At 37.1% G+C, this 19433-nt stretch overlaps 1 protein-coding gene across 5 annotated transcripts in view; it reads left to right on the forward strand.

Annotated features, from left to right (window-relative positions):
* Positions 1 to 19433, forward strand: part of FOCAD (focadhesin) — a 327910-nt gene that overhangs the window by 242355 nt on the left and 66122 nt on the right. For all 5 annotated transcript variants that reach the window (XR_009552025.1, XM_060199634.1, XM_060199636.1 and 2 more), the window contains 4 exons: positions 777 to 865; positions 3660 to 3704; positions 12361 to 12469; positions 16758 to 16874. Coding sequence is in view for 4 of the 5 variants with exons in the window: in XM_060199634.1 (XP_060055617.1) it covers positions 777 to 865; positions 3660 to 3704; positions 12361 to 12469; positions 16758 to 16874 (360 nt within the window). In the remaining variant the exon portion in view is untranslated. The remainder of the gene's footprint in view (positions 1 to 776; positions 866 to 3659; positions 3705 to 12360; positions 12470 to 16757; positions 16875 to 19433) is intronic.

Below are 19433 nucleotides of genomic sequence, written 5' to 3' on the forward strand. Positions count from 1 at the left end.
AGCTAGTAGGCATATTTTCCAAAGGGCCTGTGGCTATACTAGTTTTTTTTTTCCCCTGAGCCTGAAGTTTGATATGCAGGTTTTTTTTTTTAATTATATACATAGAGAGAGAAATAAAGAGAGAATGAGAGAGAAAGAAAGACACCGTTAACACTGTTCCACTGCTCGTGAAACTTCCCCATTTGTGGGTGGGGACCTGGGGCTTCAACTTGGGATCAACTTTTCTTTTCTTTCTTTTTTTATTGCCACCAGAGTTAGTACTGCGACTTCGTACCTGCATGATGAATCCGCTGCTCCTGGAGGCCATTTTTTTCTTTTTTTTCTCTCTCTTTCTTTGCTAGGACAGAGAGAAGTTAAAAGGAGTGCAGGACAGGGAGAGACAGAGACAGAGCGACAGACAGATAGACCTGCATGTGGAAGCAGAGGCTTGAATCCAGGTTTTGTGCATGGTAACATGCTTAACCAGATGCACCACTACCCAGCCCCCAAGATCTATAGAATGTGAATCTACTTTTAATAGATATGCCCAAATGAAGTGTTCTACTAAATTTGCCAGAAATAAAACTTTTCTAGGATATAATTATTTGGTAAATGCAGAAATACCTGAGCAGTGCCATAACTCTTCCTCCTCACACACTCTTTTTCATAATCTAATATCCTAGTGAATACTTAAGACCAGTTAGGGATAGATATATCTACTATCTATTTTCCAAAGAAATTTTAAGATTGTCTCTGCCATGGAATTCTCATTCTGATTTATGCTACATCTCTTGCAGGGAAGAATAGGAGAGCTGGAGTTGCAGTTAAAACATGGAAAAGAAGAAGCTGAGGAAGTACAGTACAAAAAAAATACAGCCTGGCTCTGGTAAGGGGATAGTATTCTGCTGCTCATTATTTTGTCTATGGACTTGAACAAGAGGAAGAAAGTGACTGACTACTTTAATGGCTTTGTTGGATATTTTAGCTTCTATATGAGCCTGCGGGGGAAGATAGATGATCTAATAGATGTATCTTCCATCTGCTTCCCAGATACATGGAGAGCTTTATTCATAAATTGTAGATATATTTTATTGTTTCCTAAAGCAGTGTGAAAATGGTTTGTTCTTCCCTTCTCCCTCCCCCCCCCCCCACAGCTGACTATCTTATATGCTTTAGCATGAAAAATTCTGTTATTCCCACTCAGTTCATTGTCTTCCTGGGTCACATTTAGTCAAGGACTACCCTTTTCATTCCCCTGCCGTCCTCTCCTCAAAACATCTTCATTATTAGGAGAAACTTTCCCATGTCAGAGCTTTAATTCCTCTGGCAGACAACCCCCTAGTGATTCCCACTATATTATCTCGAAAAATGTAAGTGCTGGCACATTAAAGGCTATTTAAATTGTTCCATGGGGTGGTATGAATACCTTGTCAGATTAAGGTTGCAGCAGCCTAAATCTAAGTAAAGTACCCAATATCTAAATAGCTTTGCGTGTAGCCACAAGTTCCTTTTATCTAAAAGACTCTTCAAAGCTTATTTGATTTTTAGATTCTTTTATTTATTGACAACTAGAACATACATTTGTTCTGATATTTTACATAAAGTAGTAATTTCACCTCAGGATAATAATTTGCTGATGTTGATATCCTTCAAAATATATAGAGATGTAGAGTGAAGCACATGAGACAAAGATGGAAGTCAAAGACTTAGACTGAATAAATAAAAACATGAGGTTTCCATTTACTAAGTTGGGGGAAGAGGAGAAGATAGTTTTACTCATGTATTTATTCAATTTTATAGAACAGAGAGGAGTTGAGAGGAGAGGGGGGAGATAGGGAGGAAGAAAGTGGAATACCTGCTGCACTGTTTTACTGCTCATGAAGCTTCCCCCATTTCAAGTGGCAACTGGGGACTTACACCTGGTTTCTTACAGATGGTGAAGTGTGTTCAGCTAGGTACACCACTGCACAGGCCCTGAGGAGATTTTTATATGTCATACATCAAACAAAAGTTTAATAACCAAACATATATAAAGAGCTCATCAAACTCAGCAACAACAAAGCAAATGACCTCACCCAAAAATGAGGAGAGGGTATAGACAGAATCTTCACCAAAGAAGAGATCCAAAGGGCCAGTAACCATATGACAAATGCTTAAAATCAGTAATTATCAAAGAAATGCAAATAAATTCAACAATGTTACCACTTTATTCCTGTGAGACTGTCACATATAAGAAAGGACAGTAAAAAGAAATGTTGTAAAGGTTGTGGGCGTGGGTGGACAGATGGTGATGAACCTGTACACCTGGTTCAGTGCACATACTACAGTGCACAAGGACCCAGGTTTGAGCCCCTGGCCCCCACCTGTGGGAGGAAAGCTTTGTGTGTGGTAAAGCAGTGCTGCAGGTGTCCCTCTGTCTCTCTATCACCCTCTTCCCTCTCCATTTCTTACTGTCTCTAGCCAATTAGTAAATAAAACTAATTTAAAACAAAGAGATTGTAGGGGTAAAGGAACCCTTCTACACTGTTGATGAGAATACAAATTTGTCCATCCTCTTCAGAGAGCAGTCCAGAGAATTCAGAAAGCTAAAAATGGACCTAATCTATGACCCAGCAGTTCCTCTGCTGGGGATATATCCAAAAGAAACAAACATCCATCCAAAGAGATTCGTGTACACCTAAGTTCACAGCAGCACCATTTGCAGTAGTTCAAACCCAGATGCAACCTAGGTATCTACAACAGATGAGTGGCTAAGAAAGTTGGGATACATATACACAGTGGAATACTGCTCAGTTGTTCAGAATGTAGCAGTGATCTGCTTTGCTTCATGTTGAGTGAAGTGTGAAGGGGTCGTGTTAAGTGAAATAAGCCAAAAAGAGGAGGAACACAAAACTATCTTGGTCATAGGTGAAAAATTAAGAAACAAGTACAAAAAAGGAAAACACAAAGCAAAATTTGGACTGGATTCAGTATATTATACCAAAATAAAGGATTCTAGGGAGGGAATGTGGTGGGTTCTAAGGTATGGCGGCAAGGGCCTTGGGACCCTGGTGCATGATGCTGGATAAAGGACCTAAATTGGGGAAATGTATTCTGGACACCTATCATGGGAAGATGAGTAATTGTAATCATGTGTCAGCAATTGTACTATAAACTGTTAATCCCCCACTAAAACAATTGTTAAAAGAAGGGAAGAAAGGAAGGAAGGAAGGAAGGAAGGGAGAGAAAGAAAGAAAGAAAGGCAGGAAGAAAAAGAAAGAAAGAAGGAAGGAAAGAAAAAAAGAAAGGAAGGAAAGTCGATCTATATTGCAGATCTGGTTTGGGACTTACTTGCTATCCCTGAAATACAAAACTAGACCTTCAATAGAAGATATAAAGTAGGAGCTGATTTCATATGTCTAAAATTTGGAGATCAAGGGAGTCGGGCAGAAGTGCAGCGGGTTAAGCACACATGACGTGAAGCACAAGAACTGGCGTAAGGATCCCAGTTCAAGCCCCTGGCTCCCCACCTGGAAGGGAATCCCTTCACAACAATTTCAAGATCTGATTCATTGCCAGAATGTATTATGATCCATCAGATATTAATTGATATGTTCTGGAAGTCCATCATATTGCTAAGTAAATACAACAATTGTGTTCTTTTCTAACTTGCATTCATATTTGTTTTCCTTTTTTTTTAGGGTTCGAGATATGTTGACTGATGAGATCACCAAGGCAGCTGCAAAGTAAGCTCCATTTGCTCTACTACAAAATAGCTCTATTAGCATTTCATTTTCCTCACAGGTACAAATACTATTCCTTTTTTAGAATATTATATAACTTCAAGGAATTTTTAAGGATTTATTTGATTATTTATTCATCATGAGAGAGAGAATATACCACTTTTGCATATGCCATGCAAGAGATCAGTTCCATGGCCTCAAGTGTGTAATTCCTGAACTCTGCTGCTGATCTACCTCCCTGACAGTGCCCTTAAAGATTTTAGAGAACTCTTGTGCTTTTTTTTTTTGTCAAAATCAGTTGTTATCCTTTCTCATATTAAATTAATTCATGCTCCATTCCTTTCTGTGAAAATACAGAGGAACCAGTACAAACGCTTTCACATCAGACGCACTAAGGTTGTACCCTTATTTGTATAAAAAACACAAATTCCCTGTGTTTTGGCTTAGATGTAAGGAATTGTAATTTAGTTCTGTTGATAGAATGGAGGTAAAATTTTTGCCAATGTGAATTATGTGGTTCTCCAAATATATTATTAAATCTCAACTGTGAGCCTTCAAATAAATAAAAGTAGTACTTTCAATCTCATTCCCTTTGGTATTGGATCCAGAGAATTTAAAAATTGATTTTTTTTAATGGTAAAACTTAATGTGAAGACCAACTAAAAAGTCACATTTAGTGATATTTTTATGGCTTCACAAAACTGACTATAGTTTTACTACCTTGAGACTTTTTTTTATCTTAACCAGCTCTCATTAAGAAAACGATACCCTAAGGAACTTGCTTGAAAAGTTTCTTCAGTTTCATTTGTTAGCAAGTTCCTGTTAGTAATTGTTCCTGGCCATCAGTTACAGGCCAAGCGTAGACCCTTCTCCTTCCACCATCACCTTTGGCTGCTGCTATTTCTGTTTGAGCTCCTTTCTTCTTATCCACCAAATAACATAGATATATCTTTGACCCAGAAGATTTCATATGTATTAGAAACCCATAGTCTCTAAAAATATTTAATTGTGGTATAGCTTACCCCATCATGCTCCAGAACCTTCTGTAGTTAAATAAGTATTGTCTGAAACAACAAAACGAAATCCCCAAACATGATCTACCTTACAGTTAGCTTTCCACCAGTAATTTCTTAAATAGGCACTTAACTGTGAAAGCTGATCTCAATACATGATCACTACTCAGCCTCATGTTTTCTGAATAAAGGGATATAAAAGTGGTAATCCTCCCCTGCACTCAGTTATGTGGGAGGCACTGAGAAATATCTGTTGACATATCTGTTGACAAAATGAAAACTAAAGTACAGAGAGGCTTTGATAGGGACTCATTTGTGTCTGCTCATCTTGTTTGGTGAATTGCAGACACAGTGGGAGAGCACTCAGCTGCATATTTGGGGGAGGGGGGATGTTGGGTTAGGAGGACTGCCTTTGACCTTTACCTCACATGCTTTGCTTTATTGTGTAGCCTACTGACTTCCACCCTGTTAACAACAGTGCTTCCACATGTCCAGCAAGAAGCTCGTGAGCTTAAGAAACTGGCAGCTTTCTGTTAAAACAAACTATAATTTTCCCTCTCCAGTAGCTTTTGCGCTTTCCATTGTAGAATTTTATTTCAACAAGACTTTAATTGTCAGATTTGCAAAGTATCATTTCCTGACTAATAACTAAGGAGTGTGTGTTCACACTTTCAGTGCTACCATATAAAAATAATTCATGTTCTCATGGTGTTACCTTTTTCATCAAAAATGTCAGAGTATTTTATAACCATATCCTAATACAGCAATCCAGACAGTCTAGGCGTGACAGCAAACGAACTGTAGATATTTAAAGTCCAGAGACTTGAGTGCTTAATGAGAGCAGGCGGGGAGATCACTCTGCTGCCCTTCTTGCTCCACTGGCTCCCCACAAGCATGTGAAGACCCCACTACTACCTCCTGCTAGCTTAGCCTTCTGTTTCCTTTTTTCTTTTTTCTAATAAACGTAAGATTTAAAAAAATTTATTAGTGATTTAATAATGAGTAACAAGATTGTAAGATAACTGGGGCACAATTCCATATAGTTCCCACCATCAGGGTTCTGTGTCCCATCCACTCCATTGGACGTTTTCCTGTTTTTTTAAATTTTTTTATAAAATGGAAATATTGACAAGACCATACGATAAGAGGGGTAAAATTCCCTATTCTTTATTCCTCTCTGGAGGTATGGACCAAAATTCTTTATGGGATGCAGAAGGCGGACAGTCTGGCTTTTGTAATTGCTTCTTTGTTGGGCATGAACATTGGCAGTTCAATTCATACCCCCAGCCTGTTTCTGTTTTTTCCTCCACTGTAGGGCTCTGGAGAGGTGAGACTTTGGGGCTCATTGGTGAGGTCCTCTGTCCAGGGAAGGCGCTAGTCAGGGAATCCTTGTATTCCCACATAGATAGGATGAGCCTAGAACTCTAATAGATCCCTCAATCCACCATCACTGGTCACTTCCATCAGGAACATCATTATAAATCCTCTTGAAAGCCTCTTAAAGACCCTCAGTGTAGAGCCTTCTTTTTCTTGGAGCAGAGCTGCTACAGACTAGTTTGGGTAAATGGAGGGCTTTTTCTTTCTTTCTTGTTTTCCTTGAGCCATAAGTTCAATGCTGGGAATAAAAAACTTCAGTTACTCTTTTTTGAAACACCAGTGACAGGGCTAAGGAAGACTCAGAATACAGATAAAACCTAACAATTGATATGAATTTATCTTCATTGATATTTTTTTTCTATTTATTTGATAGGGCAGAGAGAAATCTAGAGGGGAAGGCTAGATGGAGAGGGTGAAAGAGAACGACAGGCATGGCAGACCTGCCTCATCACTTGTGAAGTATCCCTGCTGCAGGTGGGGAGCAGGGGCTCAAACCCAGATACTTGTACTTAATACTATGTGTGCTTAACCAGGTGCACCACAGCCTGGCCCCCTATTTTCATTGTTATTAATTAAATAGATTTGAACCTGAAGATAAAAATCCTCTAAGGGTTGATTCATTTTACTAATATGTAATGCAATACTTTGTCCCTAATAAAGCAACATTATAGCTCATCCATCCTCGTGCTTTTTAATTAGGTTAATGGCATTAGTTTGTTTCAAAGGACAATTTAATTAAAATGTCAGTGGTGTTGCTTACATAAATATTGTACTGATGCTGACATGTTATTATGCAAATTAGTCATTACAGTGTGAGTGCTAGGAAACAGTTATTTGACCAACAGCATGATCAGTTTTTATTAAACCAGTTGTACGTTTTCACCTGGCCAGCTCCCCCTTGAATTTGTATCACTAAGTATTGAGTGTCTTCTCTTCATATTCCTCTTTTGGGGATGCAGAAATAATCAAGAGCTAGTCACGGTTCTTTTGTGCAGTGTGTATTTTACCCTAAGCATGTCTTGTGTGGAATATGTACTCAAGTTTTGTTTTTTTTTCTGTTGTTCGGGTTTTTTGGTGTTTTTTTGTTTGTTTGTTTGTTTTTGTTGTTTTTATCTATTCAGAAATTAATGTCCAAAGAGACATTTAGTCTGCAACCAAAGATCTAACCATCAGTGGCTTTAAATACATTTTTCTCTTCTTTACAATAATAATACTTTCTCAGGGATATACAGATTAGTGGGTCTTTGAAATAAAACATCATTAGGGAGTTATTTTAAAAATAGATTAAATTCTCTTTTAGAATTATAGGGTTAAAAAAAAGATGGGTTGGTAAAAAATGGGGAATCTTCCAGTGGAGGGGATGGGATAATATGGCACCCTGGTGGTGGGAACTGTGTGAATTGTACCTTTCTTATCCCACACTCTTGTCGATCAGTATTAAATCATTAATAATAATAATAAAAAAAGAGAAGCTGAAGTGTAAGAAAGCACAAAGCAGAAATTGGACTGGGCTTGGTGAGCTCCAACTCAGGAATTAAAATAATATTGAAACAACTGTCAATTTCCACAACTGTGAACCATTTGATTACCTTACTTAGACACAAGTCAATCCAGGCAAGAGTGATCAGTAATTTGAAAAGCACTGATAAAGGGACCTCATAACATACTATATAAAATGGTTAAACCAACAAGAAGAAATATTGGAGAAATGAACCAGGACAAGAGTCCAGCTAAAAGCCCCCCAAAGGATGAACCACAAAATAATGAGGTCAATATCCAAACACTAGTTAAGGAAATAATCATAGGAGTGAGTAAAGAGTTTGAAAGAATCGTCATCAGAAATAACAAATGAGAATCTGGAAGAAAACTGAAGGCAGAAATTAATAAAGAAATGAGGGAGCTAAATGAGGAGATAGATAAAGTAGAATTATTGGACATTTTCAGAATCATTCACCACAAGAAACTGGAATACACATTCTACTCAAGTCCGCATGGGTCATTCTCAAGGATAGACCATATGTTAGGCCACAAAGACAGCACCAGCAAATTCAAGAGCATTGCAATCATCCCAAGCATGTTCTCAGACCACAGTGGAATTAAACTAACACTTAACAATCAACAAAAGATTAGTAATAGTCCCAAAATGTGGAAGCTCAACAGTACACTACTTAATGACTACTGGGTCAAAGAGGAAATAAAGGAAGAAATCAAAATGTTTCGAGAGTTCAAAGAAAATAAAGACACAAGCTATCAAAATATTTGGGACACAGTTAAGGCAGTACTGAGAGGGAAGTTCATAGCCATACTAGCACACATTAGGAAACAAGAAAAAACACAAATAAACATCCTGATAGCACATCTTAAAGACCTAGAAGAAGAAGAAAAAGGAGTCCTAAAGCAACCAGAAGGGCAGAAGTCAATAACATTTAAAATAAGAAAACTATACGAAAGATCAACGGAAGTAAATGTTGGTTCTTCGAAAGAGTGAACAAAATCCACAAACCTTTAGCCACACTCACAAAACAAAAAAGGGAGAAGACCCAAATACAGCAGATCTTAAATGAAAGAGGAGATATCACAAAAGACACCATGGAATTTCAACATGTTATGCGAGGCTAATATGAACAACTAAATGCCACCAAGCTAGAGAACCTGGAAGAAATGTACGATTTCCTACATACCTACAAACTTCCAAAATTAAATAAAGAGGAAATAGATAACATGAACAGGCCCATCACAGCTAATGAAATTGAAAGTTATCAAAAACCTTCCCAAGAATAAAAGTCCTGTACCAGATGGTTTTGCAAATGAATTCTATAAAACCTTCAAAGAAGAACTAAGACCTCTACTTTTAAAAGTCTTCCAGAAGATTAAAGACACTGGAATACTCTCTTCTAGCTTCTATGAAGCCAACATCATTCTGATACCAAAAGCAGACAGGGACACAACCAAAAAAGAAAACTACAGACCAATATCTCTGATGAACATAGATACTAAAATATTGAACAAAATTCTAGCCAAATGGATACAGCAGTATTTTAAAGATTGTTCATCATGACCAAGTGGGTTTTATCCAAGGGATACAAAGTTGGTTTAATATATGTAAATGAATCAGTGTGATCCACCACATCAATGAAAACAAGACCAAAAACCACATGATCATATCAATAGATGTACAGAAAGCCTTTGACGAAATACAACATCCCTTTATGATCCATCAAAACACTACAAAAATGGGAATAGATGGAAAATTCCTGAAGATGGTGGAGTCTACATATAGCAAACCTACAGTCAACATCATACTCAGTGGTGAAAAACTGGAAGCATTTCCCCTCAGATCAGGTACTAGACAGGGCTGCCCACTATCACCGTTATTATTCAACATAGTGTTGCAAGTTCTTGCCATAGCAATCAGGCAGGGGCAAGGAATTAAAGGGATACAGATTGGAAGAGAAGAAGTCAAACTCTCCCTACTTGCAGATGACATGATAGTATACATAGAGAAACCTAAGGAATCCAGCAAGAAGCTTTTGGAAATGATCAGGCAATACAGTAAGGTGTCAGGCTACAAAATTAACATTCACAAGTCAGTGGCATTCCTCTATGCAAACACTATGTTAGAAGAAGATGAAATCCAGGAATCAATTTCTTTTACTGTAGCAACAAAAACAATAAAATATCTAGGAATAAACCTAACCAAACAAGTGGAAGACCTATATACTGAAAACTATGAGTCACTACTCAGTGAAATTGAAAAAGACACAAAGAAGTGGAAAGATATTCCATGTTCATGGGCTGGAAGAATTAACATCATCAAAATGAATATACTACCCAGAGCCATCTACAAATTTAATGCTATCCCCATCAAGATCCCAAGCACATTTTTTAGGAGAATAGAACAAATGCTACAAATGTTTATCTGGAACCAGAAAAGACCTAGAATTGCCAAAACAATCTTGAGAAGAAAGAACAGAACTGGAAGCATCACACTCCCAGATATCAAATTGTATTATAGGACCATTGTCATCAAATCTGCTTGGTACTGGAACATGAATAGACACACTGACCAGTGGAATAGAATAGAGAGCCCAGAAGTAAGCCCCCACACCTATGAACATCTAATCTTTGACAAAGGTGCCCAGACTATTAAATGGGGAAAGCAGTCTCTTCAACAAATGGTGTTGGAAAAAAAGGATTGAAACATGCAGAAGAATGAAACTGAACCAATGTATTTCACCAAATACAAAAGTAAATTCCAAGTGGATCAAGGACTTGGATGTTAGACCAGAAACTATCAGATACTTAGAGGAAAATATTGGCAGAACTCTTTTCCGCATCAATTTTAAAGACATCTTCAATGAAATGAATCCAATTACAAAGAAGACTAAGGCAAGCATACACCTGTGGGACTACATCAAGTTAAATAGCTTCTGCACAGCAAAAGAAACCACTACCCAAACCAAGAGACCCCTCACAGAATGGGAGAAGATCTTTACATGCCATACACCAGACAAGAGGCTAATAACCAGATTAAATAAAGAGCTTGCCAAACTTAACAACAAGAAAACAAGTAACCCCATCCAAAAATGGGGGGAAGACATGGACAGAATATTCACCACAGAAGAGATCCAAAAGGCCAAGAAACACATGAAAAAATGTTCCAAGTCTTTGCTTGTCAGATAAATGCAAATAAAGACAACAGTGAGATTGCACTTCATTCCTGTGAGAATGTCATGCATCAGAAAATGTATCAGCAGCAAATGCTGGAGAGGTTGTGGGATCAAAGGAATCCTCCTGCACTGCTGGTGGGAATGTAAATTGGTCCAACCTCTGTGGAGAACAGTCTGGAGAACTCTCAGAAGGCTAGACATGGACCTACCCTATGATCCGGCAATTCCTTTCCTGGGGATATATCCTAAGGTACCCAACTTACCCATCCAAAAAGATCTGTGTACATATATGTTCTTGGCAACACAATTTGTAATAGCCAAAACCTGGAAGCAACCCAGGTGTCCAACAACAGATGAGTGGCTGAGCAAGTTGTGGTATATATACACAGTGGAATACTACTCAGCTATTAAAAATGGTGACTTCACCATTTTGGGCTGATCTTGGATGGACCTTGAAAAAATCATGTTAAGTGAAATAAGTCAGAAACAGAAGGATGAATATGGTATGATCTCACTCTCAGGCAGAAGTTGAAAAACAAGATCAGAAAAGAAAAAACAAGTAGAACCTGAACTGGAGTTGGTGTATTGCACCAAAGTCAAAGACTCTGGGGTGGTGGGGTGGTGGGGTGGTGAAAGACTACAGGTCCAAAAAGGATGACAGAGGACCTAGTTGTATGTTAAATGGAAAACTGGGGAATGTTATGCATGTACAAACTATTGTACTTACTGTTGAATGTAAAATATTAATTCTCTAAGAAAGAAATAAAAAGAAAAAAAAAGAGAGAGAGAGAAGCTGACTGTCAGACCATGGCACATTAAGAGGAAAAAGAAGAAGATAATTCTGCCAATGTGTCTATTCTAACAAGTATGTTGTTTAAAGAAGTTCTTTAGAAGATGGTTTCTAACACTAGTGCTACAGAGAAGCCAAAGGTGGGAAAGCACAAAGTAAAAGATGGTGTATTTCACCAAAGAATAGAACTTTGGTGGGAGAAAGGAGGAAGAAAGGTAGAAAACTCTGAGGACCTATTATGTATTGAGATTGTATGCATGTATCAGTGATTGCACTGTAAAGCATTAACCCCCTTAAAAATGTTTTTAAAATATAAACATACACAATATTAATATATTTTAAAATACATTTTTAAATAAAGAAAAGCCAAAGGCCATTCTCATCTACTGAGGTTATTCACATAGTCATCCTTGGTTATGTTTTTAAAATAAGCTGATAAATTTAAACTGACCAAAGATGACACAGTAGAATATAGTTTGGAAAACACAATGTCGAAATGATGAATTACAATTTTAGGAACAAAGAAGTTAGCATTATGAGCTTGCAGTCCTTTTTTTTTTTTTTTAATTTACCAGAAAGTGCAATGATTAAACATTTATAACCAGAGTTAAATATCAGCACTCATGTCAGAGAAGCAAAGAAGCTGTTGGCATCAGGAAAAAAACATACCTGTGTTATGTATGAGACTCTGTGAAGGAATGGAAGTGCTTTTTGACCTCACCTACCCTCCCTATAATAGCACCTTCTCTTCTCCTGGATAATGCCCCCAAATCCTCTTTTGCATTTTTTTTTCTTTTCTTTTTAAACAGGGACAGCCCAGTGGTCAAAGGCAATGCTCTGTTAGCCTTAAGCAGTCTTGCTGTTGTTGTATCCAAACAGGAAGCCAGTCTTTCCTCGGACCTTGATGGAGCCCTGGAGGTGAGTTAAGGGTGATTTGAACCAGTTGGACTTTTGTTTATAATGTCTGAGAAGTGAGAAGTATCTTTATGCCCGACCTAATTAGAGGTAATCTGGTGCTGAATTTATGAGGTTAGTGTTTATGATTCCAGCACTGAGTTTTGCTACTTGATGAGCCTGTACAGTGTGAACCTAAGTGGCCTTTTGACATTTCTTTTCTAATTTTCTGTTTTGTTTTCTCCATCACAGTTAGCTGGTCATTTCAATTTGAAGGTGCCAATTTTATGCAACAGGGCTTATCCTATTGTGATTGTTATCAGTGGTAACCAGTCTTAGGAGGTTAACTGGGCCTACTAAAAGTGAATAATGTTGTCCAAAAATGATAAGTAGTATTTACTAACTGAAAAAAAAATGTACTTTTCATTTTAATTGTAGATACCAGTGACAAAGTGCCTATTCATTTTTTCAAGGCAATTATCTCTTAATTAAACATGTGGTGAGCTGGCCAATGTTCATTTCCAATGTTCATATCTGTCAAAATAAAAAGGCATAAACTTCTTCTTTAAACCCCATTATCTGGTAGTTATCACTACCAGGAGTTACTATCACTGAGTGGTTTAGAAACCACAGATTTTAGAATAAGAGAATCTTACATTTAAAGACATATATTTTTTTAAATCATGTATTTAAAAAGTAAGCTTGTGCTTTCTATCTCTGTGGCCTATTAGAGGTAGTGTCCTCTTTCAGTTTTTTCTCAATCTGTAAAATGAGGACAATAATGCTTACTAGATGGAATTATTGTAAGGAGTAAGTTAATTGGTATATCTGAAAAATAATAGCTCATAGCATAACCAGAGTCACTAACATAAGCATGTATTTCATTACTTCTTTCTGGGGAAAAAAAAATCTGAATATCTCTGGCCTGTCCCTACAGAGTGTTTTATGGACCCATGGTCAGAGTTTCTGTTTGCAAGCAAAGGAATTGATTCTTAACTGAATTTTACTATTATTATTATTTTTTTAATATGGGAAGTATATGAAATCTGAAAGTCTGGAAATGAAGGCAGAACTTAAAAAGGACCCAAGTTCAGGATGAGAGTCTTTTGCAGATACCTATCATGGAGAGATAAGATACTGTACCCAGGTCTTAACAATAGCACTGTAAAACATTAAAATAAAGCCCCCAAGAAAATGATTTTTAAAAATTATGTTTGAGGATGAACAAGAGCCAAGATACCTGAAGGAACCCAGGTCAAATACTATTACGCTCTCAGTAGGCTACCTTCACTGGAATGGATAAGCATTGGTCATTTATTGTCCTCATAGCACTCAACTTAAGTTTCAGAGTCTCATCGGTCCCATGCCCACACCTTGAGCAAGGTAGAACAGGTAGCTTGATTGAACATTTGATCAAGCAACAAGTAGAGGAAGGGAGAATTCATCACCTAGTGCCATTACCAAATAAACAACAAATTAATGGTTGTGATAAAAAATTACAAATATATATATTACAGGTGGGGAAGAGAAAAAGGCCAAGGAATTATTGCAGGAAAGATCAGAATGTAATTTGTTACCATGTGACATTTTAATTTTAAACCCAGAATCTTATTTTAGGGATGAAAAAAATATCTTTTAAAGACAAAATGTTTCATATTTTTGTCAGGGTCGTAAAATATCTTAGCAGAGAAAAAAAAAGCTAAGCTTACAAATTCAATACTTTCTATGATCTCTTCATTTTGGTATTTATATAAAACTGCCAATTATAGGTAGTTACAGGTAATTTGCCTCAGTAATAATTGGAATTCTTATTCAGAGTTTGAGTTCCATGCTCTCGGTTCCTTGACCTCATCATCTCCTCTTCTTCCTTTTTTTTTTTTTTTTAACCTTTTAATATATAGTATACAAAACATTGGGAAGCCATAAAACAGTCCGATGGGACTTCACTTTTTACTTTTGAATAAGCTTTTTAATCAGTTACTCAGCACAAATTCAAGTCCTCCCTGTCAGATTAAAATTGAAGTTTTCAAACTTCATTCAAATCTGCATATTACCTACAACTAAAAATTTCAAGAAGGATGATGTGTTTTCCTCAAAGAATTAATTCTAAGAAGATACTTAACATTCCATTGACATTTATAGCTTTCCCCACTTAAGTTGCCAAAGTTAATGGATACTTTTTGACATCCATGGTCATGAAAGATGTGCTTTTTTTTTTTTTTTAATTTTTTATTTAAGAAAGGATTAATGAACAAAAACATAAGGTAGGAGGGGTACAACTCCACACAATTCCCACCACCCAATCTCCATAGCCCACCCCCTCCCATGATAGCTTTCCCATTCTCTAGCCCTCTGGGAGCATGGACCCAGGGTCGTTGAGGGTTGCAGAAGGTAGAAGGTCTGGAAAGATGTGCTTTTTTTTTTTTTTTTTTTTTTAATTTTTTATTTAAGAAAGGATTAGTGAACAAAAGCATAAGGTAGGAGGGGTACAACTCCACACTATTCCCAACACCCAATCCCCATAACCCACCCCCTCCCATGGTAGCTTTCCCATTCTCTATCCCTCTGGGAGCATGGACCCAGGGTCATTGAGGGTTGCAGAAGGTAGAAGGTCTGGCTTCTGTAATTGCTTCCCCACTGAACATGGGCGTTGACTGGTCGGTCCATACCCCCAGTCTGCCTCTCTCTTTCCCTAGTAGGGTGTGACTCTGGGGAAGCTGAGCTCCAGGACACATTGGTGGGGTCTTCAATCTAGGGAAGCCTAGCCAGCATCCTGGTGGCATCTGGAACCTGGTGATTGAAAAGAGAGTTAACATATGAAGCCAAACAATTTGTTGAGCAATCATGGATCCCAAGCTTGGAATAGTGGAGAGGAAGTGTTAGGGAGGTACTCACTGCGAACTCTAGTGTACTTCTGCTTTCAGGTATATATTCTGCAGTAGTTTATGGATATGTGTGCACATAAGCTCTCTCTCACAGAAACTGGTGTATATCTAGGTTATGGGACTTTGTTAGAAAGTGAACTACCTGAGATGAAATTAGAGTGTACTATTAAAGGAAAGGTCTCACCCGAGTAATGAAGCTGAAGGGTTGTCATTCCACACATGAAGTCTCTGGATACATTCTGAGGTGAAGCATGTTGAGGTAGCAATCATTGCTTTGGTTAGGTTGTGATCGGCAGATGCAATGTTATTTGGTTTGGATTGGGAGATGCATACGGGAAAGTGGGCCCTATCCAAGGGTTCCAGGACTGGGGGAAGTAGGGGCTCTATAGTGAAGATGTGAGGTTCCTGCTGTCTTAGGGTTCAAAAAGACAATCAATAGTTAATATTATCATCACATTATTTGTTAATTGGGTTAACTTTGAAAAGTCCCTTTGTTATGGTTTGCTGGACAGTACCCAGTATCTTGTATATAGCTGTGCTATTGGAAGCTTCTAATCTACTTGGTCTAGGCTTTTGAGAGAGTCCGCATATCAAATACATAGCCTATATATTAAAAAGATTCAGTTTGTCTTTTGAGAAACTGAGACATACAATTGATTTCCCCCTCTCATATTAAAAGGTGTGCTTTTTAAAAGCAAATTCTCTTTTTAGTGAGTCGGGGTTTGCTATACTTTTGGGCATTCTCTTTACTCTTTTCCAAAATGACGATCATTTGTGTTTTCATACTTAATTCACTAGGCAAAAATGGTGATGATTCTCAATGAACAAATTTCATAGGCAGGCAGGGGCAGATAGCATAATGGTTATGTAAACAGACTGTCATGCCTGAGGCTCCAAAGTCCCAGATTCAATCATAAGCCAGAGCTGAGCAGTGCTCTGGTTAAAAAAAAAAAAAAAAAAAAAAATTCATTTACTACTACTTTTGTGGTATGACAGGTCATAGAAGAGATGTGATTTGCTTTCTCTGAACGGCTCTCCCATTAACTTCCACATTATTTTCTGTATGCGTTCTATTTTGTAACCCCCGTCTTCTCACCTCTGCTAAGTCTCTATGAAAAATTGGAAGGGTGAAGAAGTTCAGTGGCTTGTGGTGGAGGGAGACTGGCACTTCGGTGATGAGCATGGTATGACAGCCGTATCATGAAAAGGTGTGAAATGGCATACCCAGAACACAGACAGTGCTATAAACCAATATCACCTCAGCTTAAAAAGATAAGTAAGCAAATAGTAAGACTTGCTTCTGACTTGCAGCCTTGACAGGTGAAGTTTAATCTTTGATAATAGCATTTCATTATTTAATATTAGAGTATGTTGGCACTAGAAATGATGTTTAAATTTTTACCTTTTGTCATGGTTTTCATTAACAGGTTCAACCTAATTTTCTGTCAATGAAAGAGTGGGTTTCTATGGTGTTTGATACGCTTTTGGTCATTGTGGATAGCCATTACCAGCCCAGAGGACAGCTTTTCTCCTGGTTTTATTATGTAAGTCTGTAAAATAAAAAGTGGTCAGAAAACTTAAGAGCTGACTTTTCTCAAAACATTTGGTCACATGAATCTATACTGTAGTATTAAAAAAATCCCAGCTTTAACTGTACATCTAAATTACCTGGGAAAAGTTTTATATAGACATATATGAAAGAAGTATTCATGTATAAGCCTTACCACTAAGTTAATTGGTTAAGGTGGGTCCTGGGTATTAGCATTTTGAAAACTTTTTAGACATTTCTGATACGTGGTCAGAGTCAAAAGCTATAGTTGCGGTAAACATTGACTGAGTATTGGGGTCTCCAAGTTGCTAGTCTTAGTTTCTGTTTTCTTTCAGATCATAGTGTGTAAACATGGACAGTTCACTTAACCTCTCTGGGGCTTCATTTTCATAATTATAAAATGAAGGGAGAGAAAAACACTAGCTCTACAGTGACTGTAGTCAAAACTCTACCCCTTGTTACTTTGTTCTTTTTTATGACTCTTGACCTGAAATACTTTATGTAGCCCATCATCTTACTGCTTACCTGTAAATTACAGGTAGGAATTAATGTTTTGTCAGCTTTCTAAAAGAATATAAAGATCAAATTATATAATTTTTTTAAAAAGCATTTTGATAACCATGAAATGCTTTGTAAACACAAAGTAATGTGGTTGCTCATAAAATAAACAAATAAATAAATAAAGCCCCTATTATACAGTCATTCTTCCTTTTTTTGTTTATAAGATTTGAAACATATTGGAAGTTTCCTTTTTCTCTCAATTTGTTTTCCATTTATAGACTTAGGACATTTAATTATCGCTTGGAATTATTTCGGTACTACTGTATCACTATCCATTGCTTAGGGAATTATAGTGATCATGGGACAGTCAGCTGAGTGACTGAGGATTATAACTGATTTGAATAAAATTATAGCACAGGTCTTGAACTGTTGCTAAGATCATGAATTTAGCCTGAAACTGTATTGCCTGAGATCTCTGTGCAACATTTTGTGTGCCCCTGTCCTGCCCTTGGGTGGACCTGGTATGTATTCATCTGGGGTCTTGACCTAAATTTTTAATGCTAATGGAAGGCAAAAAAAAGAGAGAAAGAAAGAAAAAAAAGATTTACCAGGTAATACAGAAATAAATTAGAAAGGAGGATATTTGCTTTAAGAAATAATTTTTATGATAACTTATTTTCTGTTAAAAGTGTTCTTATCTCTTTAATGTGGATAAAAAAAACATGATTACACTTATATGGAGGTCATTGCAAAAATTATCTGATTCAGATACTCACCATGAGTCATTCAGATATCATGGTAAATATCTGAATATTGGTAACATCACATCAGATTTCTAATAATGTTATAGTTCTTACAAACTCATAAAAATAGCCACTCTACTATCTGGATTGCCTCTAGTCAACTCTACGATTTCTGCATTGTTAATCTTTGTCAAAGCACTGTTGCAAAAGCAGCCTTTTATTTCCAGTGTTCTAGCAGCTGAGTCATAAGAAAACTTGGACTGGGGTTGGTATACTGCGCTAAAGCAGAGGACTATGGAGGTGTGAGAGGAGAGGAAGAAAGGGACAGTGGGGAAGGAGTTTGGGGTCCTAAGCTGGGGGTGAGAATGTCTACCTATCACAGGACACTGGGAAATTGAACCCATGTGTCATCAACTATTAATATAAACCATTAATCCCCCAGTAAAATGAAGAGGAAAAACAAAGAGAGAGAAAGAAAGGAGGGGGGTTATATTAACGTAAAGACTACCTCAGCATATATTTTATTTTTATCCTTAAAATAATATAACATAAAGAGCAAGTGTCAGTAAAATTATTAAAAAGAACACTTTTTTTTTTTTTACTGTGCTTTAACTGTAAGGGACAATGTGTCTGAAAATCTGAAGTGGAGAACTATGAAGAATAATCAATAGGCTCTCTTCCCAACTAGAGACCTAGTGATAAATGTTTATAATGTCTGATGGAACTCTAACTTGAAATTCTTTGAGAAACTGTTTGTATTCAGCTGCCCTGTCATTTTATAAGGACTGCTACTTATTTCTTTTCCCATAATTACATATAGGAAAGAACATATAGAGCTCTCCATTTCATTCTGAATAGCTAGTTATTGCTTTGTAACCAGAGGCTTTTCGGATTACAACTTCCTTTTTAATTAAATGGAATTAACCCCCTGTAGGAAATAATCCATCTACTGGGAAGCTTTCCCATCAAAAATTTTGGGACATCTGCCAGTAAGTCCCTGCGATAAACTAACTTTTATTCCTCCAAACAAAACTTAAACTCTCCCTATCCCTTTCCCTCTTTCCACACCCTACTTTTTCTCTTGACAACTCCTGGCTTTCTGGACATTTATAATGTAGACTGGTAGTTTGTCCAAAATTAGCTTCACTTTGGGTTTTTCGTTATCTACACGTCGACTTTCCAAACACTTATCAGTAATTTGTTTCAGGCTTTATAGTGAGGCAATTCATAGCCTTTAAAAGAGAACACTAATCTTTTTTTCATTATCCAGATATAAAAGGATGTCATTTGTTGTCTGATTAGTAATAAGT

The sequence above is a fragment of the Erinaceus europaeus genome, chromosome 10, assembly GCF_950295315.1.
Source record: "Erinaceus europaeus chromosome 10, mEriEur2.1, whole genome shotgun sequence".
Taxonomy (NCBI): domain Eukaryota; kingdom Metazoa; phylum Chordata; class Mammalia; order Eulipotyphla; family Erinaceidae; genus Erinaceus; species Erinaceus europaeus.